Source organism: Charadrius vociferus, unplaced genomic scaffold, assembly GCF_000708025.1.
Source record: "Charadrius vociferus isolate BGI_N301 unplaced genomic scaffold, ASM70802v2 scaffold192, whole genome shotgun sequence".
NCBI lineage: Eukaryota > Metazoa > Chordata > Aves > Charadriiformes > Charadriidae > Charadrius > Charadrius vociferus.
In genome coordinates this window covers 4,040,303-4,062,790 of record NW_009647437.1, presented here as the reverse complement: position 1 = coordinate 4,062,790, position 22,488 = coordinate 4,040,303, and the positions used below count along the sequence as shown (strand labels likewise).

Genomic DNA, 22,488 nt, shown 5'->3' with positions numbered 1-22,488 from the left:
CAGATGATGGAGATTTCCATTTATCCACAGGCCATGGCACAGCAATTCCCCAATCCCTTAAAAGCACTCAGATTGCCCTCAACCCACTTGTCTGTCCCAAATTTGCCCCCCTTCCTTACCAAAAGGCACCAAATCACTGGAACATAGGAAGACATTTGGACATCACATGCCACTGATCCACAGCCTTCCTGCAAAAAGCTGCCTTGTCTGTTCAACCATAAGAATAGCTTCAGCATCCCAACACAGAGCTGCTCCACACCACAACTCTCTGGACCAATTTTCCATCACCATTCAACGTAAACAAGATCTGATGCAAAAGCAAAGCACTCAGCATCTCTTCATCCATCCCCGAATAACCCATGTCACATCGTGCACCCAAAAGTGTCTTCTTGTATCAGAACACATTTGCTTCTGGCACAAATTAATCTTGCCTGATACTCTTTGTCACCTGTCAGCTCCACAGAGCTGCAGGAATGAGAAGTAAGGCTCAGGGACAAGGGTGAAAACCACATCTGCTGCTCAAAGGAGTTTCCATCTGATCAAGCTTTTCAGCTGTATTCTCAGGCAAGCACATGATAGTAAGGATAAGAATCACAAAGCAAGAATAGCTTGATATTCAGAGCCCAGATGAAGCCAGTAGCCAGTTTTATATTATCATTCCTCACTTGCACTGTTTACCTGACTAAAAAACATGATGCCAAGTGCTGCCCAGGTGGTTATTAAGAGGCATTTTTGTTGGAGAATGAAAACAGACCAAGAAAGAAACACCCTTGTCCCTTTTTAGAGGTGGGGAATGGAGGTACTGAACAAGACTTGCCCAGCTTCATACAAGGATTTTGTGGCAGAACTCAAAATGAAACCCAGATTTCAGATCACTATCATAAGAAATGAGATCCCTGATTTTAGCTGAGCTGACAGGAATCCAAAAGTCAGCAGACAGTCTACAAAACTATTGTTATTTCTATCATGATTTTTTTTGTTGCTGAAACAAGTACAGGTAGCATGCAAAGCCATGCAGTGAACAAGACTTCCTAAATCAAGCAAGAAGTCATCATAAAGCTTCAACATTTTACTGGTTGAAAATTAACCAATTAAAACTATTAAAATATTGTAACAGTGTTTGGTCATTTATAAGACTTCATCTCACTTTGCATATTCCCCCCTGCCCCCAAAATACACTTTTAAATCAAACCACTAGCTGAATATCCTTTCTTTAGAACAGGGATTCCACAAGCTAGAAGCATTAATGACATCTACAGTAAAAGTGTTATTTAAAAAAAAGACACCCCAACCTCAACCCCAGATTTCAAATTTTGCAATAGTCTTTGCCTCAATCTAGAAGTGTAGAGAGCAGATGGACCAGGAAGCAAATAGTTTTCACAACGCTTCCCAGAAAGACCACAATAGTTTGGAAAGCTTATTTAAATTAGCCTTTAACTTTCACCAACACACTCCCAAACACCCTACTGAAGGGAATTTAAGGCAGAGCAGGTAGATACTATGCCTGGGATCAAAATCAGAGAAAGCACCTACACCAAAAGGGACATTTCTCCATTTACCCACGTGCACTCTAAAAAAAAGAAGGCTGGGCACAGGCTTACCAGCTTTTTTTCTCCTCTCATTAGGATGTGAGACTAATTAAAGACTGTCAGTATCAGAAGATTTGAGTGATGTGAAATGCAAGACTGGGCCTTTTGAATGTTCTGTGAGCAGAAACTTGGCGAGAAGGGCAAAGAGGGGGTGAGGAAAACTGTACTGAAACCACAAGCCTGCATTATGTATTCATGGGATGTATGCTACCAGCAGGCTTGAGAACAGAGATGTAATGGGGAAGTGAGAGGGTCTCACTTTCACAGACCTTGGGAAATAAATACATAGTCCTTTCTTTTAGTGGGTGCATCTCGTAGGCTTAAAGGCGGAAGCGTTAGTGATGTTACAACTAGTACATCCAACCAACCAGAGGCAGTGAAATTTCTCCTTAATGAGAGGAAATTCAGAACTGAAAATAACTCTTTAACTTGCTGCAATTTACGAGGGTCAGCAGATGTCTGCAGATACTTTTTCAAACTGACACTACACCAGTGCAAGAAGAAAAACAAATAATGAAGAGGAAGCTGAAATACTAACTTTACAGCAATGCCTTCTGAGAGGCACCAGATGGGCACTGCACAGGGCAGCCCACCCCACCAGTACCAGGCATGCCCTGTTTCCCAGCCTCTGCAGAGATGAGGAAAACTCCTAGCATTTATGCATCTCAATCCCAGGCCCCTACAAAAGTCCTCCAAAAATCAAGAATAACTGGATCTAGAGCAAACTGTGAACAGTTTGTGTTTGTAAAGCATTAAGACGGTAAAAAGCACTGTTTTACATTGCTGTAAAAATCCTAGGAGGCATAAAGAGACCTGGGCCCAAGGAGGTCAACAAGTATGGAAATACCTATCATCATCCAGTCTACAACCACTTCTATCACAAAGGTATTCTTTATATGCCTCCAAGCAATCAATTTTTTTTTTTTTGAGTAAATGGTATAGGTCAGCTCATGGCAGCAGAGATAACTTGACAACAATGAACTCTAGTGATCTTGTTCCTGTGTCATCAGTGAACTGGACAGTATGGGTGCTGCCTTCCTAATGGAGGTAGCAAGAGAACAGCCCAACTGTAGCAAGAGCCACTCAAGTAGCAGCAGCTCTACCTCTCAAGGCAGGTATCTACACTTAGGCCTAGTTTATCCTAGACAGACAGCAGAAGTACCAGTTATGCCTCTGAAAATGTGATTGCAAGAAGCAACACTACGGATTTACTAAACCCTGCCTCAGTAACCCTTTTCCATCTTTGCTTACAACATCTTCTCTCACATGATGCTGCTTTCCTCATATGAAGTTCTGCCTTACCTGCTGCATTTTTTCCAGGTCAAGGCTGGGCCTGCTGACCTTATCCCCGTATCCTTGCCGGTGTCTCTTACAAGGCATGACTTGCTCAAGGCCTGCCCCGACGCTTGTGAAGATTAAAGGTCTGGAGGCTGGGCTCCGCACCAGGGGTTGGAGTCTCTTGGGAGGGGAGGCACTGAATAGCACAGGGCTTGGGCTGGCTTGCATGCCATCGGCCTGCTCTGCCACAGGCCGGAATGACATCGCACATAAGTTCTTCACTTCTTCGTCACTGGAGGAGGTGTTGTTGCTGTCACTGCAGCAGGCAAGCCTGCTGACCTGGGACCACTTTCGCTTCTCAGCAGCGAACTCTCGGTTGATGCGCTCCAGCTCCTCTTCCGAGCTGTGGCGGTCAAGGCTAGCATGGAAGAGGGCCCGAACCTTGCAGCATTGATTCTCCTGGTTCTGCAGCTGGTTGGTGGCCAGAGGGGTCAAGGTACAATTCCTTCTTCTCTCTGGTGGGAGGAGAAGATAGAGGAGTGGCAGAGCAGATCTGTGTCCCACACCCTAATAAACTGGGTCTGTTTTCTCCTGACCTGTTTGGGTTTTTTTTCTACCTCCTCCCAAGTAAACCTCCGAGCTGTTTTCTGCCATTTTTCCCCCAGAAGAAACACACACCCCCAGCTGAATGCTTCCCTTTGGAAGTTTCCAGAACTTCGTTTAGACCAGACTGCTAGACATGCCCTTGCAAAATGTCACCTGGAAGTCCAGTTGCAGAGTAAGAACACAGACCTGACACCCACCTCATCCCCTGAAGGTGAAGACATGATCTTGCAAATGTGTTGTTGGGCACTTACCTCTAGCTAGAAACATTGAATTCTAGTGACCAGTTTTCAGGGCAGAGGCAGTAAGTTAGTTACATTATTCTAAGCAGCACATCTGTGGCTCAAATAATAGAGATTTGGTTTCTGAAGGTAAAAGTCCTCTTTCTATTACAGGCCTTGCCATATAAGACAGCTTGCCTTCAGCCATAAGCTGGGCATGCTTTACCGGTTCTGCTGAGCTCTTTCCATGTTAAGCATGTGGAGCAGGGATTTGAATTTCAACAGGACGCCCTTTGGGTCAGGAATTTAACTTCTTCTGCCTTGCATAAGAATCCACTTGAATTTGGCCAAATCACGATAAAACACAGGGCACGCACAAATGACAGAGACCTACCATAGCTCAAGAGATGCATTTACTACAGATTTCACCTACAGCTCTAAGCTGCTTCATACCAGGTCCAAAAACAATAGCAGAGCATCTGCCTTCTTTATGAAAGATCCTCAGCTAGATTCAAGAACAGGGCTGCCCAATACCCACAGTACAGGAGGAAGGGAGCGAGCTAATCAGACAAGTGAGTCCAGGGGAATGAAGAAAGGGAATGTCAAAACTGGAAATGACAAGGAATAGGAAACCTAGAACAAAGATGATGCAGGTGCACAAGGATGGAATAGAAGATAAATTTTTAGTCCCAGCTCTGCTGCTGGCCCAGCTGTAGACCTTCTCTGCCCCATGTCTGCAGCACTGAGGCCTTAACATGTGGTTCACAATATCTGTCTCTGGTAAGAAAAGTGCAGCTGCAGCATCTGATAACACCAGCTTCTCTCTGTGAGGTCCCAAAGACTTCAATATGACTGACTTAATGCATCTGGTTGTGGTACACTGGGGACAGAGAAGGAGGCACTTCTAAGAGCACAGGTGAAAAGCAAAACAGACATCAGCTGTAGCATCCCAGGACCCTCCTGTCTTGTCCCTTTACCTCTGTCGATCTGAGCAAGTTCCTGGTTCTCTCCCTCAGAGTCATCGCTGTCCTCATCACTTGGGGGGTAGGAGATCTAGGGGGCAAGGAGAAAGAAAAGGCTTCATCGTGAACACTGATCATTGCCCTGCTGCTGCCCAAGCTGCTTCCCGCACCCTCCCCCTCTCATATCCTGCAGTCATCCACCCCACCTAACCACACACACCCGTCCGTAGCACCTCCCTGTATACACATCCTCATCTCCCAACCTCAAACTCCCATCATATCCTCTTACTTGCAGCAACACAAAACACACAGCCTACCGCTATTTCCACCTTACTGCACCGCCAACTCTTTACCAAGCACAACGAACATACACCGCCCATAGCTCCCCAGACACACATCTTATAACCATCATGGCCTACCACATCCACATCACGTGCACAACTGAATCTCCAAAACCCACCACCGAAATAAAGACACATCCTGTCAACAGCACTATCATCTTGCAAGGCAACCGCAAATGGAAGTGGCATGTTAACTTTAGCTGTCCTATGTATGTACCCGCACTTCCCCCTTGAAGGCACATACACAAGCCACCAAAGAACAGACTCATCTTGCTGTCCTACAGGACACCTCTGAAGAATGAAATAGAAATAAAAGAAACAGGGTTTCACAGAAATGCAAACAATAACGTTATGCTGTCCCCACCAGCACACAATCTTACAGTACCACTGAACACCCTTAAATGCTCCAAGAGTAATGACAATTCGCATATTTTGTCTATCAGGAACTTTCAGGAGCATTTGCTCTGGGTCAGCCAGTGGACTTCACCAAAACACTTGCTGTATACCCAAATACCCACTTACTCAAAACATGTTCTAACACTGAACAAACTTGGTAGTTGCCACTTGAGAAGGGTTGAGAGATGTGAAACCAAGCTTTTGTAGGTCAGATAAATCCCACTGCTGCTGAGTTTCCTACGTAGAGGAAACCCTACCTACCTTGTTCCTAAAGTGACTTTTGTTCTGCTGCATAGAGCATACCTGGCAGTTATTAGATCAGACCTCTGAGCTATGCAGCTTAGTATGTGTCTCTGGCAATGGCCAAAACCAAGTGAGTCAAAGGAAAATGCAATACTTCAAAAGAAACCTTTATAAGAGACAGTTCTGGAATAACATGATCACTGCAAGATGAGCTTTATTATTCCTTACACCTTTTTATTCAGAATAACAACAAACATTCCCATCATTCTTAGCTGAGTCTCACAAGCTACTTGCCCACAACAGAATCCAGTGGCATAGGTTTCAGAAGGTTACACACTGTGTTTCTATTTTAAAAGTGTCCGATGTGCTGTGCTTTTACAGAAGATGAGGCAGCATGCAACCGTTACACTGATATGGACCCATTTCATCTCCACCACTGTTCCTAGGGAAACATCCTTGGAGTGTTTCAGCCTCCCAGAGACCCAAAAGTGCAGCTACACTTAACTAAGTATTAACTAGACACATACAGCTGATGCAGAGAAACAGGAATAGTGGACTATTAAGTCAACATTCCTATTTTGTGACCATCCTCCAGGATTGTGTTTGGGGGTTTCATCCCCTCAAAAGCCTGTTGCCACCTTTTTTCGCCTCCTTTTTTAAAGCTACCTTTTGCCCTTCTATATTTATATCATCCTTTATGAAATCAGAAAATATTTTCCTTCCTTGCTAGTCTTTAAACTACTTTCCCAACTGTCAAATGATGAATGGGGGAAGTGGCACAGATTTATCCCCGTTGCTGATATTCCTGAAGTAAACGCAGGGGGTTGTTTTTCCCACCACAACTACAATTTTCTTGTACGTATTCACACACATGCGTCATTTAATAAAGGCAGCTGGCACTGAGGAACACTGCCAAATTAACAGACTTCTAGTTGTCCTCAGAACAGGTATAATACCTTGTTTGTGCCATGGTAGTTCATAGAGGGGACAGCTGACACTGAGGTGCCATTGTGCTAGCTGCTGTACAGACAGACAGTGGTCCTGTCTTCGTTACAAAAGCTAAGGCTCCAATTCTAACTCGAGAGGTACTGACCTCAGTCTGTGGCTCATTCCCACATAAAAACCTTTCATTTGGACATGGCAGGGTTTTCAGTGAGGTTTAACAGCTCTGTGTGGGAAACCTATCAGCTCCAGTTTTTGTACTATGTAAATGTCAATACATGGCATGGCGCTGCTTCCAAAAAAGAGGCAATGACATCTAGCACACGCAGGTCAAAGAGCTACTGCACAATGTCACTGCCTTGAGATGCTTAAGATAGGAGTTGGATTTGAGTCAATCATTGACATTTTGAAAATCTTTGTGTCTACTGGTCCTGGGCTTCCAGAATATTCACTCCTCCCTATACAAGTGCAATTTTGCTAGCCCCTAGTCTCACATGGATAACTCTCCTCTGCTAAGTCCTCCCCAGTCCCACAGGCAGCCCAAGACTAATCTCCTGTGAGTTGTCTTGAGCACTTCTCTAGAGGCCTTGTTCAGAGCACCTGTGAGAGAAGAGAAACCTCTTTCAAACAAGACGATAGAGTGTGGATTTGGTCCCATAGTATATACCAAAGAAATTAAAGTGGTAGGACAATACAAAAGGCTTCATGGAAAAAAGGGGCTCCCACAGTCTTGGTAATCATCCCCCTGATGCTAGCCATAGAAAAATAAGTACCTGCTCTTCTAGAATCAACTATGATTTTTATGAGCAACATATCAAGTGCTTTTCAGAATCAAGGCAATTAGAGACACCTATTGAGCCACTCTTCATGACACCCACCTTTTCATTTGTAAGAACATACCGGTAGCACATTTCATTCAGACTTGATGTCTCCCAATACTCCCACTGGTTTGTTATACCCTTGCTCTAGACAATACCCTCAGAAATTAGAATATTTTCATAATATACATCACAGTTTAACCATAAAAAGGGCCTTAAAATCCAGCAATTGTGCATTTTTTGCATGAATGAAGTAAACAGATAAGACTCAGAAGTTACACTGCTTCTGATGTCCCATGACCAGCACTGTCTTTCAAAAGTCCTCTCATCTCTGATTTTGTGTGGGTTATATACTTGCAAATACCCTCCTGCTTGGTCTTCACATCTTTCAATCAGAGACATCATTTCCCCCCCAAGTTGTCATTTAGCAAGGTCTGCTATTTTAGTATTGTTACATTCTCTTTTTTTATTAGTAAATCCTTCCACAAATTATATCCTGATTGTGGGAACTGAAGTCTCCCAAACTCCTATGTATGAGACCCTCGCTCCCATGCTCCAGCATGGAAAACCAGCATTCACAGCAGACTAACAATTAATCTTGGAGAGCTCAAATTTTACACATGAAACTCCCTGCCATAATATACCACTCAGGCAAAGATTAATGGAAGATCAAAAAAAAAAAAAAAAAAAGGCTGTCTGTCTCTATGGATAACAAGAATTTCCAGAAACTATAAAGATACAGGGAACCAAAGACTAATGCTCTGACTAGCTGGAGATAAATGCTCCCTCCCTTGACTCTTCCCAGGCTTTAACAGTAACACTTTCCTCTCTTCAAAAGCATTCCACTACACACAGCGGGATTGAGTTCAGGCCTCCAGCCTCCCCTTACACAGTCCCCGTCTTATATTAGCCACAGATTTACTTTTGTCTGAGGCTGCACAGACTTGTTTGCCTCACAAACTCAGAACTGTGGCACTAAGATAACAGAAAGGTTGATCTCCATGTCAAAGATCCCACTAGATCATGGCTTCATTAACAGCGTAAGAATCACAGAACTGTTTAGATTGGAAGAGATTTCCAGGTATTATCTAGCCCAAGCCCCTACTCAAGGTGAGTCAACTAGTACAGGTTGCCCAGGACTGTGCCCAGTACGCTCTGTACCTTAACACGCAAAATGAAAAAGAAGAAAATCTCCAGTTCTCATAGATGTGTGAATGTTCACAAGTCATGGCATAAAACAAGCCAGAAAACAAAGGATAGGTACCCATCCACCCTCCAATCTTTCTTTAGGAAATGTGTAAGATCTGAAGTTCAAAGACAGCCGCCTCCTGCTGATGAGGATCTCAGTCTTACACCTGGGTCCTTCAGCTCTGGTACCAGACATGCCTTCCATCAGGTTAAGGACTCCTATCATTCCAGATGGAAACATGGACAAATTTCCCCATGCAAATCTTTGCTTTTCTCATCACACTGTGGCTTGGCAACTGAGAAATGATCTTTCAATATTCGATGTGCAGCCACAACTGCCCAGGTCCTAAAAGGTCCAAGCACCCTTAGAGTCTAAATCCCCAAAATGTTCCAGACAATAAAAACCCCACCCTGTTAAAGCAAAGCTACTCTTGGTTTTGCTTGCAGAAGATAAATTAACCTGCTATCATATGATCAAAAATAATTACATTAAGAATCATCTGGCATCTTACAAAAGAGAAGGGTATCCCACTTCTAAGCCAGAACAAATCTCTCCCAACAGACTTCACTTAATGGCTGCATTGTCCTAAAAAGCTAAAACACCAGCAGGGTGGTTTGGTGCAGCAGAGAGTGTGTGCACAGGGAGTAGACAAGACAAAGATACAACTGACCACAGGCAACCCCTCATTCCCAGTTTGAATCAAGAACGCACACAGGCTGAGGGCACCATTCCCAATCCCATTCTGGGAAGGAGTTTACCTCCAGGGAGGTGGCTTCCCCAGCAGAGGACAATGCTGCCTGTGCTGCTGCATAGAAGGCTGTTTGTGACACAGGCTCATTCACTTGAGCCCTGGCACTCCAGTAAAGCCCCTTCCATGTGCCCTGAAAAGAGACTGCTGAGTTGGTCTCACTCACTGGTTGCTGGCACAAAAGCAGAAGAGGATGAGCAGCTCACCATGACTACTGACATCTCTGCTATGGGGAAACAACTTCCATTTCTTCAGACTGAAGAAATGAAACTAGTGCTACTTACCTTCTCCCTGCCGTGCTGCTTACAGAGCAGCTGCTAAGAGACACGGGCATCCTACAGCACAGGACTCTGCTGTTGGCTCTTCTCCCCAACTTCTTGGCATTAGTAAAAACATTTTACTAAGTTTCCCCACTGTTATTTTTCCAGGTCAACAATTGCCATAGTTGCCATGGGACACTGCTTGATCTTGAATGAGGGAGGTGACACCCTCCCAATTATAAGAAACTGAATTAGACAGAGTGGGGAAAACAAGGGAGATTATGAGACGCTGAAAGGCAGTTTTGAGCCATGGAACAACACAACAAAGGAAGGAGTGAGTCAAACAGACCTTCAACTTAGCATCTAACTCCTCTCCCAAGTTCTCCTTCAAATCTTATTTTAGAGATATTCATTTACACTAGTAAGAGGCTGTAATGCTTACTCTCTCTTCAAGAAAAGCAGCAGAGTTAGAAATTATAGGAAAGGTTCAGTTCAGTCTTCAAACATCTACATATGAGATGTGACAGCCCAGACTAGATCTGGGCTTTACAGCTAGGGTCCTTCAACAGCTAAACTTCCATCCAGAACAGCCCTAGTTTGGAACAACTTTCTAGAAGTCTTTTTTTTTTTTCCGATATTATTACTATTTTCCTTTTTAATTTTCATAATAGCTCTGCCTCCAAATTCCTTTCCCCATTTCCTTGCAAATGGCTACAATTGAAACCCAGGTTTCATAACCCTTAAACATTGTGCTGCTTGACAGAGCAGCTGTCTGAGGCAGTGAAAGCAATGATGGGCCAGTGGGATGGTGCGATCCTCAAGGCCCTTGTTTTCCAGGTGTGCCCCATGCCAAAGACAGCAAAATTCTTATTTTTTGTAGGAATGCTGCACATTTAATCAGACATATCTTGAGTCCAGTTAACCATCAGTGCTTTCAGATTTGAAGGTGGCAGAGCGTCACTCTAGGTAGCCAAATCCACAACGTTTTAACAATACAGATGTTATTTTTGTTGAATGCTTACAGACGCAGGCAAACATCGTGACTGGCAACTCTCAGGGCGAACGTAGTGGGAGTCAACACAAGAACATGGAAACTGAGCTTCTGTTCTGAGGAACAATGACTGAACTTGATTTCCAGAAGCGTGGGCTTAAGTTGGGTTACCTAGATCTTAACAGAGGAAAACACTAGCCTTGCACAGAACAGGGAGGACATGAGTGGTGGATGGGTGTGGTGAGATGCATGTGTGGTCCTCTTATTGTTTTAAATCCTCTCCCTCATCTTTCTGTAATTCCATGGATAAATTAATATGTGTTTTGAACGTAGTGTTTGCACAGCAAGATTATGTTTCCCTACCATCTGCAGCTCCTAGTAAGAAGTTACAACTGTGGCCAAACCTGACTAGAACTACAGAGATAAGAGGGCACTGCCCTAGCCTTGAGGATTCTCATTTGTAAGTGGAGTAAATCAGTGGACTATGCAGATACAAGTGCAGTGGAGCTGGGTTCAGCACTGGGAAGGGGCACAGAGACTGGTCAAAATATGGGTCATGCCAACCCCACAGAGCACAGCTGGACTCTGCGCACTCTCATCTGCCCCATATCAGTTCTCTTGCAGCAGAGTCTGCATCAAACCTCCTTTTCTAGATCTCCCTCAGCTCTTCTGAGGGCTAAGCTGAGATGAGTTTGCAGGGGAAGACTAAAGATAAAAACACCAGGGGCTTTCACAAAATAAAAAAAAAAACAGCAAGTCCTGATGCATTGCCATTGCTCCAGAGAGGTACAGTATACAGCACCAATAAGCCTATTGCACATGAACACATGGACTCCATACTCACCAGAAAGAGCAAACATCTGATGTTCTCCAATCACAGGCAACTGAATACACAGCTGATGCCTACAATTGAGCTCCACTGTTTTACATCATCTAGGAATCAGTATCAGGTGAGCCACAGCAATAGCCTTTTCTATTGAATCCTATCCACCATGGGTCTGTTCTCAAAAGCTCTGGGCAAATATTGTTAGAAGAGCAAAACCAAAATCATCTTTTTAAATTCCACTCAAGATAAACCTCCAAAAGGCAGTACTTGCAAAGAGACTAAATCAGACTCAGTTTTACCCAGCAGAGATCAATGGTATAGCCTTTTCCATTGAATCCTATCCACCATGGGTCCGTTCTCAGAAGCTCTGGGCAAATATTGTTAGAAGAGCAAAACCAAAATCATCCTTTTAAATTCCACTCAATATAAACCTCCAAAAGGCAGAACTTGCAAAGAGACTAAAACAGACTCAGTTCTACCCAGCAGAGGCCAATGGTATAGGCACCCACATATACACACGCTCCTTCCACCAGCTGTCAAACTTGTGTGCCAGAGGACACAAAAAGAATGCTACCAACTAAAACATGAGACTTTAAAAGCCTCCTAGGCAGAAAGCACCCAGACTGGTCCTTGACACCCAAAATACTCCAAATCTCAGAGAACTCCATTCAGTTTATTTATCCTCAAAGCCACTATGAGAACCAGAATTTCTTTTTACAAACAGTTTCAGTTGTGTTTGGGGCCATGAAGTAGAGCCTTTAATTCTCCAGTTTCCTTCTTGCCTTCCTAGACCACTATTATTACAAAGTAAGACTGATTCTGCAGTACAGGAGCCAGGAGAATGCTGGAGCTCCATGCTGTGATATGTAGCACCCTTTCTGGTAGCAAGAATTTTTACAGAGTTCTCAAACTATCCCTATATTGTTAGCTTAAGAGGCTGGTTAAGGTTTATAGCTCTTACTATGGTGACAGAAACCATACACTCCTCCAACTCCACTTCTACCTGCATGTGAAGCTTCCAGATGTCATCCTAGTAAGCCTCCAGCAAGTCTCCTACTCTCCTCCCACCACACAGTTTCTGCTCAGGACAAACACCCAGCACATCCTGGCCTCAGCCAGCAGTCATCTGTATGTGATGGAGGCACACAGTTAAGTTTCTTGCTAGCTCTGTTACTCTACTTGTGGCTTTGCTGATGTCATAAAGAGATTTATGGCTAATTCATATCCAACTTTCAAGGATTCTCTTGGAAGACTAGCATCTACCTGTTACCCTTCTCACCCTATGAATAGAGACAGCATTTTACATATATAGTTCAGAAGGGAATTAGCAAAGAAAACAATGGTAAAGAGTCAATAAACACCCATCAGAAAAAAGAAGCAGCCTACAAAATGGTTGTGCTGCAAAGAGATCCCTCTGCAAAGGAGGTCAACTCCTCTAACAGCTTACAGTATGGAGCCCTGGCATTCCCCTGGCTCACATTCCACAGAAGCAGTGTTATTCAGCAGTGTTGACACCACAAAGCACAGCAGTCCAGAAAGACAAGGAGCCTGAAGGATTAAAGGCCTTCATTTCAGGGCCTCATCCACCCTGTGTTAGGATACAATGACTTAGCTCCATCTGTAATTTACAGCCCATTTACTACTAAACCTCAGCTCCAAACACAGTCAGATTAAAAGCAGCACTGTTTATCACAGGCTTATAACCCTCTCAGACATAAGGGAAAGCAGTACAAGGGACACCTAGAACTGGAGGGGCACCTATCTAGCATAGCTAATCTTATCTGTCATGCACATACTGAGAGATGGAAGGATGGGAGATGGCTTCTCACACCAGTGCCAACCATTTCTGCTTAGGCCCCAGGGAATTAAATACACCCCACCTGACTGACACCCCATCCCCACTGGCCTAGCTTAGTTATTGCACTGCTGTGATAAGAGGTCCCTTTGCACAGGCCAGCTTCCTTGATGGTTTACAGCAACTCCCCAGCATTGCATGGGTCCCCTCTACCAGGGAAGTACAGCCAACAGCAGCTGGCATAAACATATCTGGTAACAGTTTTCCATTCACTCCTCAAAAGACCCAGAGAGAGCAATTGCCATTGCCCTGAGATACTTCATTAGCTGAGCAGAAGCTGCCTGTGTTGGGAGACCTCACTCAACACTCACCTCTGCTCAGCCATAAAGAACTACATTAGTCAGATTTGCAAACACAAGGAACAATGCCTTACAGTCAGGCTGGAAAATGCATTTGGAGCACATGAGACATTTCAGGCTTCTCCTCCTCTAAAAATCCTCCATTAACCCTTCTGAGTGCCAGCAGACGTGAGCTGTTTCATCTCTATGGATTTACACCAAACTTCTTGTGTGTTATCATGGAGCAAACCAGTAATATAGAACAATCCTTCAAGACCAGATCTTTGATCCATCTGCTCAGGCATCTTTAAAGAGTTAGGACTGTGCACAAACTTGCAATGCTTCTTACTGCACCAGATCCTTTCCTGGTAGGCATTGCATGATTTCAAGTGGTTCCTAGTTGGGAGAATCTCACCAAAGGGGTGGTCTCTTCACACCACACATGAAGGAATGGGCTAGAGATGAGTGGCACAAAGGTAGAATTTGAATGTTTACTTTCTCCTCCAATATATGAGCCAGAAAGCACAAAATTAAATTAGTAGAGGCAGGTTCTAAACAAACAACAGGTAATCCTTCAGCAACATGTAGTTAAAGTGTGAAACTTTTTGCCACAGGATGTTCTGGATGCCAAGACCCTACATAGATTTGGTGGGGGGAAGGGGACAAGTTAAGGTGAAAGTAGTCCAGTCTCAAGAAGTGCCTGAGAATAAAGTATGCGCTGTGCTTAGAGTCTCCTCTAGGTGCCCAACTCTGGCACCAGCAGGAGATACAATACTGGGGGAAACAGACAGGTCTAACATAGGATGGGTGCTTTTAAACCACACAGCGCATGCATTTACTTGCAATGTGACAACACAAGAGAATGCGCAGAACAAAACCCAACAGTGTTCTTGCAGATTCAGCTCACCTCACCACAGACAGTTAGTGACAGTGTCCAAGCATCATATACTAAAGCAGCACCCCCACATATCATTCCAGGAACAGGATAGAGGACAAGCTGCATTGCACTGCAGCCCTCTTCAAAATACCACTGAGGGGTTTCCCAAGAATGACTTGTTCTGTCCAAGAGAGAATAAAGGGGGTTCTACGAACAGTGAGCCTGGACGGTGGTCTGACTGGCTGAGAGTGGAAACAAAGACTGGTCCACACGAGCTGCTTGCAAACCTGATAGTCACTCACAGAACCTTCTTTGGACTTTTAGCCCCTGCCAGCCCCAGATGACATTCTGCCATGCTAACCCAGACCAACTAGGAAGACTCCTAGTCTTCTGACTAGGAAGATTTGGATTATTGCACATGCCACTACGAGGCAGCTTTGGTGCAGATCTTCCAAGCAAGATACTTTCTTATATCCAGGTCCTCTGGGAAGTTTCCATTAGTGTCCACAGTACTTCACTCTCCATGACGCTTCCAAGACTGGACTAGAGAGTCAACCACGTGAGCTCTTTGTGTGATGTACCCACACAAGGGTAATCTATTGTAGCATTCCCACGCTGCTAGGGCTGCCTCTAAGACAGAACAACAGAAGTTCACCTGGCTAAGCACTTGGTGTTCTGCAGTAATAACAGAGGAGGAAAAGAAACTACTCATCATGTAAGATCTGCTCCCTCTACCTCAACCAGCTCCCGAGATGCCCCAGCCTCAAAATGCCTGTCCTACAACAACTGAACAATTCAGTCTGATATACATACTGAGGTACATATGGAGGCCAGGTCAATGGCCAAACAGACTAGTCCACAGCAGGGAAGTGGTTATACTAGGTCTGAAAAGCAAGCAGACCCTAGCACAAAAGTGGGGGGGGGGAATGCCCAGAGGCATCCTGAGCTGTCCACCCCCAAGGAGTGACCAAGCTGGTCCAGAAGAAACCAGACTACTTTGAAGTGTGCTTCACCTGTGTGCAGGTGCCCACAGCTTGGGCAGGCCTGTGCCCAGACTGGCATGGAGACAGCTCTGCATAGGTCACATTAGGCCATACATCCCTTACATCAGCTTTTAGGCCTGTGTCACAGGAGAGTTTGTACTGCACAGGGAATGCTTTCTGTGCAGATAAAGGTCACAACTAATTGGCTTTTCTCTAAATCCTTGCCTGGGTGCTCATGCTGAGCAGTTGTGGGTGGTGCTGGTGCCTATTCAAAAACAGCTTAGCTGGCTGACTCTGCTGGTCAACGGTGGCAAGAGGACAAACAGGCTCTGCCCACAGCCACATACAACAGTTACTGCTGCAGAAAACTGCCCTGAGCATACACATACCTGTGATGCTGGTTGCTAGGAAAAGTTGGGTCACCCAGCAACCCGAATCCCACTGAACAGGAGAACAGGGGCTACAGATAAATGCATGGGGATAGGAGGGGTTGGTGCTGCCTACAGGGAGGGTGGGAGTGTATTTTCCACTGAAAAGGGAATACAGCCCTTGGTTCCCACACTGAGGCATCCCAACAACACTTCTGTGAACCCAGGCATGCTCCAGGAACAGATGGAGAGGCTGGCCAGACTGGCACGCTAAAGCAGAGCGGTGCCCTGGCCACCCACCACTCCACGGAGATGTTCTAAGTGGATGCAAGCCTTGCTTTTTACTTTAAAAAAAGGTGAACACACTGCTTTTGCAAGAGTCATAATTAAAATAAATTATGACCTGAGTCTGCTTTCTATTTTCACTTCAAATATAAGCTATTTTCCTGCTCAGGAAAACTTTGAGCATCCCAAACACTGCAACATAAATTCAGGAGCTATAAGACAGTGCATGACAGCAGGAAATGAAGTAGAACTGCACTGTCCAGCAAAGCAAAACAGATTAATCTGTTTTTACTGAAATGCAACAGTTAAATACATAGTATTACATTTTGAGAATTCAATTTTTCATTCAAATAGAAATCAAGAATTGGGAAATACAAGGAAAAGTAATGAGATTTCTTCATGATGCTGGGGGGTGGATTTTATTTTATTTTTTTAATCTAGCCCATATTTTCATACCAGTCATAAGCAAGGCCAGCTGAGAGAATGTCTCACTGAACTATCCCAATGTCAATGAACTTCCCATTGTGTTGTATTTGCAATATCTGCGATTTGTCTGAAGTCCTACTTTCTGGAATGAAGTCATTACATGAGATTGTTGGTGCTAGACGTCTGCACAGGAAAGATGACAACCCTTGAATATCCAGACCTTAGAATCCAAATAGAAAGAATTGTAAACCTATTATTTTACAATGCCTCAGGCAGAAGTCTCAAAAACTTAAGGTTTCTCAGTGGCTGGGATTGCCTGTTCTATTCTTTGCCTTGGCTAAGCATCTATCACAGCATTTCTAACCCACTAACATAATTTTAGTCCAAATTATCACAAGCCTAACTTTAGGCACATTCATAGATACTCCAATAGCCAAAATGGTACTTACGCACTTAAATTTATGCAAGTGCTTGTCCCCTCCTGAGTGAGATTAAGACAAACCAGAAGCATCTAATGTTATCAGGTGTTAATAGGAAGAAAAACAAAGCTTCAATGTAAAAAATAGTCATAGAATCACAGGGGTTGGAAAAGACCTGTAAGATCATCAAGTCCAACTATAACCCTAACACTACCAAGTCCACCACTAAACCATGTCCCTAAGCATCACATCTACACCTCTTTTAAATACTTCCAGGGATGGTGACTCAAGCACTCCCCTGGGCAGCCTGTTCCAATGCTTGACAACCCTTTCTGTGAAGAAATTTTTCCTAATATCCAATCTACACCTGCCCGGGTGCAACTTGAAGCCATTTCCTCTTGTCCTATCACCTGTTACTTGGGAGAAGAGACTAACACCCACCTCGCTACAATCTCCTTTCAGGTAGTGGTAGAGAGTGATAAGGTCTCCCCAAGCCTGCTTCCTCCAGCCCTAGAGGAATGAACCTGTTTGGTGGGATGTGCTGAAAAATCCATGAAGCAGAGAAAACCTTCGTATCTCACAGGAGACAGACAAAGCTAAATTTTCACTGTGCCAAGCAGTCTTCAGCCAGCCTGAAGACCAGTGGCTAGCTGAGCACGTGACAAGCAGTCAACCCAAAGAAAGAAGGAAATGAATCTGTCCTCGTTCATACAAAGCACGAGCCCTTACACAGATCTCTGAAAGCGCACCCAGTGTGCATCAATAATAACAATGCTACTTCACTCTTTTTTGGTCCGAGCAGAAAAAATTTAAATAACACACTCCTGGCTCTGCAGAATAACCATATACCACCAGGACAGTGACTCAGAAGCCACTGCCTGCAAGCCTGAGGTTCACTTTGCACAGCCAACTGAACCCCCTTCATATAGGAAGGCTCGAGATGATTCCCAGTTGTTCATCAGGGCCAGCAAGTCAGACCAGAGTCTCATAGCTGACTCCAGACGCAGATGCCAGCAGAAAATAACTGACATGACTGGCTGGTCCCCAATGCTGTGTACACACACATACAAGCTGCAAGGGTACATGAAGAGAGCTGACATGGTGACTTTGTTAGTGCCTAGTCCACAGTTCCCTTATAAGCAAGCATAAGGTTAAATTATGTAGCAGCAAAATGCAGTTCTCTGTCCCCAGAACAGACTCCCATACAACTTCATTTTGTTGATCAACATTAAGGAAATGACAAACACCTCTTAAGTACCTCTGCCCAGGACAAAAAGGAATATGCTAAGTACTACATGAGTAATTTAACAACTTTTGTGGATTAGAACAGCAATTCTATCGCCTCCAAAGTTATTTGTGTCGACAGCAAAGCTGGAATGGAATTGCCACCCTTAAAGTGCTCAGTTTTCTTCAGCTACATGTTCCAGCCAGTTAATTTTTTAACACACCACAATTCAACTGTTTCATTCTGATAATACCTAGGGCCACTAATTAAGGGCTTAGTTCGACTGGCAATGCACAGACTTGTTCCAACCAGATGCTCCCTGCCCCAAGGAGCTTGCTTGCAAGCAAAGCTTAGAAAATAGACACCTACACTTTAGGCACTACACAAATATGCAAGGGCACAAGAGTTGAAAAGGGATTTGGAAGAAATGCATTTGTGTGAGAAACCCCTACCTCAAGTTGTGGGGATGAACAAGATGTTTCATTTGTAGAGAGCTCACTGAGTCGGTTGGAGAGTACTTTTAAGGGCTCAATACCAATACTCCATCACATAAACCCACATGCAACCCCAGGATATGCATTTTAAAAGCTCCTTGAACAATTTGACTTACAGTTCAGGAAGGGCTTCTCAGGGCTACCAGCCCAAAGCTATGAAAGAAAATAATAAAAAACTGTACTGGACTACCAATGAAAAATTCAGGCCTTGAGTTACAGACCTCTCTCACTTTCCTCATTTGAAGTATTTCACTACAGCATGGGACAACCCCCTGTTCTCACTCTTCTCTCCTGTCCCACAAAGTCTCCTCTGGAACAGACCCAGTCGCCAGCTGTTATCAAAGATGAGCCCTAACCTGTAGTCAGATCTGCTTTTGGCTCTCAATTTCTAACAGCCAGCCAAAAACTGGGGGTTTCTGAACCTGACCTAATCTCTAGCAAGTAACGCCAGACCACTGAAACAAGAGGTGGAACAACAGGCTGAGGCACAAGGCTCCAATTCACAATACTTTCTTGGATTTAACCGCAGCAGCTGAAAGACTCTAAGCCAATGGGCTGGACTATGAACCACAACAGCTCAGGAGTGGACACGCTGTAATTGAGCTGCCCCCGCTACAGGGGCACGAGCATCCAATGGGGGGACAGCAAGGTCAGCAGGACCAGTCTTCCAAGGCTAAAGCAAATTTGAACCCTAACTACCACGCTTCACAGCCCAGCCATCCTTACCAGAAATTGTTGGCAGCGCACGCCAACCCATCAGCAGGTGAAATGTCAGTCAGTCAATCCCTCCCTTCCCTCCCTAGTGACTTCTGGTGAAAGGGCAATGAAGGGACAATAACTTCCTCAGCAACACCAGCACAAACCAGCAGATCTCTTGAGCCAAAGCCCACAGAGCAGCCTTAGTTGTCAACTGCCTAAAGGCCAACTTCAGTAGGGGATAAAAAAAGAAAAGGCCATTACATCAGCACCCAAAGCTTGCTTATTTCCTGGATTCACTTACAGGAGGCAGTGGCAGCCTCTCCACTTCTTCAAGTGGAGGAAAGCTAGGAAGACCTATCACAACCACACTAAACCAATTCAGGACAGATGGTACAAAAATAAGATCTTCACAGCGAGCAGAAATTTCATCCTGAAAAAGATTTCCAAAGTTTGGATGCCAATCCATTGCTGGTCAAATCTCCCAAGCTTACAAAAATGAGCTGACAATGTACCCAAGGTCAGTCTCCTGAGACTTTGCCTAAAGGCAGTACAGTTGCAAGCTAGAAACACAACAGCAGCTTGTTTTCCCTTGAATTTGGGAACTTCCAACAAAGGTCATAAAGTGCAAAAGCAAGTGGGTATGAAGGAGAGGAGCAGTAAGCACACTGTTTTTAAAGCTTAGAAAGCTCTTTGGGTGATGGATGTAGATCAGTTCTTATTCTATCCAAATTAGCTGTTCCTTCTCCATTTACACTACTGCAGACGTGATTCTATGCTCACACCTAAATAACTTTTCACTAGGTTTCAATGACACTGGGCTGGACCTTTTAAATAATGCATGTAAAATACATGCCAGCATATGTATAGACCTGCACGGGCACAGACCAATGTGAGGAATTTGAGAAGGTAGAAGCCCGGTCTGTGCCTAGCAGCCCCACATCATCTGAGGGCAGTAGAGGGAGATGGTACAGGACACAACCTCGTCACAAGGTCCATGCACAGTGCAGACACAGGAAGCTCCCACACAGCTCACCGCTTGTGACACCCATCCTGTGTCCATACCTGCAAGGAGATCTGGCCCAACACCCAAGACAGAGCACTGCACACTGTTAAGCAATTAGTATGCTGGCATGAAGCTCAATCAAGACCAGGCAGCTGCATGTGGTCCCCAAAGGCCTACAAAACATATATAAACCCAGAGTTTGAAAGTCTGGCTTTCTGCCCATACACATGTATACCAGTCATTGTACCACTCCCCATGGCAGGCTGCAACACTACCTCTGATAGTCTATGTGTGAGCCTTGCAAGAAACAGTGCAAGCTTAAGTTTCTTCTCTATTGAGAAGAAAAATGCAGGCCACCTGTTTGCAGCATGAAACCTTGGCACTAATATGAACAAAATGGCTGCAGATACCCACTCCTGCAGGTTTTCCTGCATGCCTCCAAGCATCCTGAAGGCTGCATATACCCCTGAGAGCCCCTTCTGAAGATTTTCATGGTTTCACAACCTGAGGCACCAAGAGACAAACAATAAAGCTAAAGGAGACAATCACAACCACAAGGCCCAGAAACAGTATTCAAAAGAATCCCCCACTGCCTCTGCAGAGATACTCTGCACTGAATCCATCCACCATGACCTAAAGCATTGCCCTTATTTATTTCCAAAAATAAAATCTACTCCCGCCTCCCCCAAGAACCACAGAATGTGCAATCCCCACAGAAAGAAGTGCACGGACGCAGCAAACTTTGAGGAAACATCAGCACTGTTTCTAACAAAGTTGCCATCAGCCTGCCTAGAATGACTGCGCAGAAGTGCAGCCACACGGCAATCCGCCTCTGTGTAACACATACAAAAGACTCCACTAGAGTCTGGTATACGGATCCCCAGCCCCCAACTTGGGCAACAAGGGCTGCTACTTTTCCCAGATCCTTTCTTTGATTTGGGGCCAGGCACTACACTTCCCACAGTACTGATACCGATCCAGAGTAACTCTGCTGATTTCAGGGGGTATCCCTTAGTTCACAACACTTTTGCCAAATCAGGATCCGGTAATTTTTTATAAGTAAATCATCATGGCTCCATTTGTATCCCACTGCATATGGCTCAAAAAATTCTTCCTTGCATTTGGCAGGAAGGGCTTAGATAGCCTTTATCATGAACCCATGATCCTCATTTTGCTTTTGAGCACTAAGAAAGGATGTAAGCAGTGTTTGGAAAGCTATGGATCAATGCAGTAAGCACGACTGCAAACTTCAGCTCAGATTCCAGCCTTCAGGACCAGAAGGGAGAGAAATGCAAATAATAAGCTGAAAGGCATTTTAGGCAAATCATGTTTGTACAGTACCTAGCACATGGGGGTTCTAGCCTAGAGAGGGCTGGGAGACTACAGTTTGCACACATACAAAGGTAACTGGACAGGCAAATGCCTATATAGCCAAATGTGAACCCCGTTAAAAGTAAATACTTCTAAAGAATAGATATATACTTCTGCCTTTTTCCACCTTTTCTGTATTGCCTGTTGAATTGTGCAGGGTAACTGAGAGCAAAGGAACAAGACTTTAGTAACAGGAATACAGCCTAGGCCAGTTCCTACTGAGCACATTGGCTGAGAGGAAACTGGCCCAGCATAATAAACGGTGCAAGTTACTAGCTTCTCGAGGCCCCGTTATTAGTTACCTGAAGGGTGCAAAAAGCAACTGAGACAACCGACTGTTCTTACCTTTAGCTGGAAAGGTTGAATTTCATTCAAACTCTGGTTCCTGAGCTTTTTGGTGAGGATCTTCAGCATGGTACAAATCCGAGAAGCCAAGAAAGGGTTAAGCATATACACACGCACGCATCTACATCTGCCGAGCCGCCGCTGTTACGCTTGGAGGAGCTCCGCAGAGCTTGCATCCAGCACCCCCAGGTACACGGCGGCGGGGGTCGGGGGGGGAGCAAGGCTCGGGACAGCCCACTTCCAACTGTGCCCCTCTCTCCTCAGCCACCGCACTCTGTCCCACGGCCCTCCGCGGGGAGAGGGAGGGGGAATCTCCTTCCAAAGCCTAAAGAAAAAAATAAATACCAAACTTCCTCTGCTTTCCAACCCCCTCCCCGGTTACGCTTCAGAAAGGAGGGAGGTACCAGCTGGCAGCGTGCTGCAAGGGACAAGAGACATTCGGCGCAGAGTATT

General features: G+C 44.7%; 1 protein-coding gene across 1 annotated transcript in view; it reads right to left on the bottom strand.

Annotated features, from left to right (window-relative positions):
* Positions 1-22,239, bottom strand: part of LOC104282551 — a 60,866-nt gene extending 38,627 nt beyond the window's left edge. The window contains exons 1-3 of the mRNA XM_009880655.1: positions 22,036-22,239; positions 4,669-4,744; positions 2,892-3,382 (exon numbers count right to left, since the gene is read on the bottom strand). Coding sequence (XP_009878957.1) covers positions 2,892-3,382; positions 4,669-4,744; positions 22,036-22,140 — 672 coding nt within the window. The 5' untranslated portion in view covers positions 22,141-22,239. The remainder of the gene's footprint in view (positions 1-2,891; positions 3,383-4,668; positions 4,745-22,035) is intronic.
* Between the last annotated feature and the right edge of the window lie 249 nt (positions 22,240-22,488).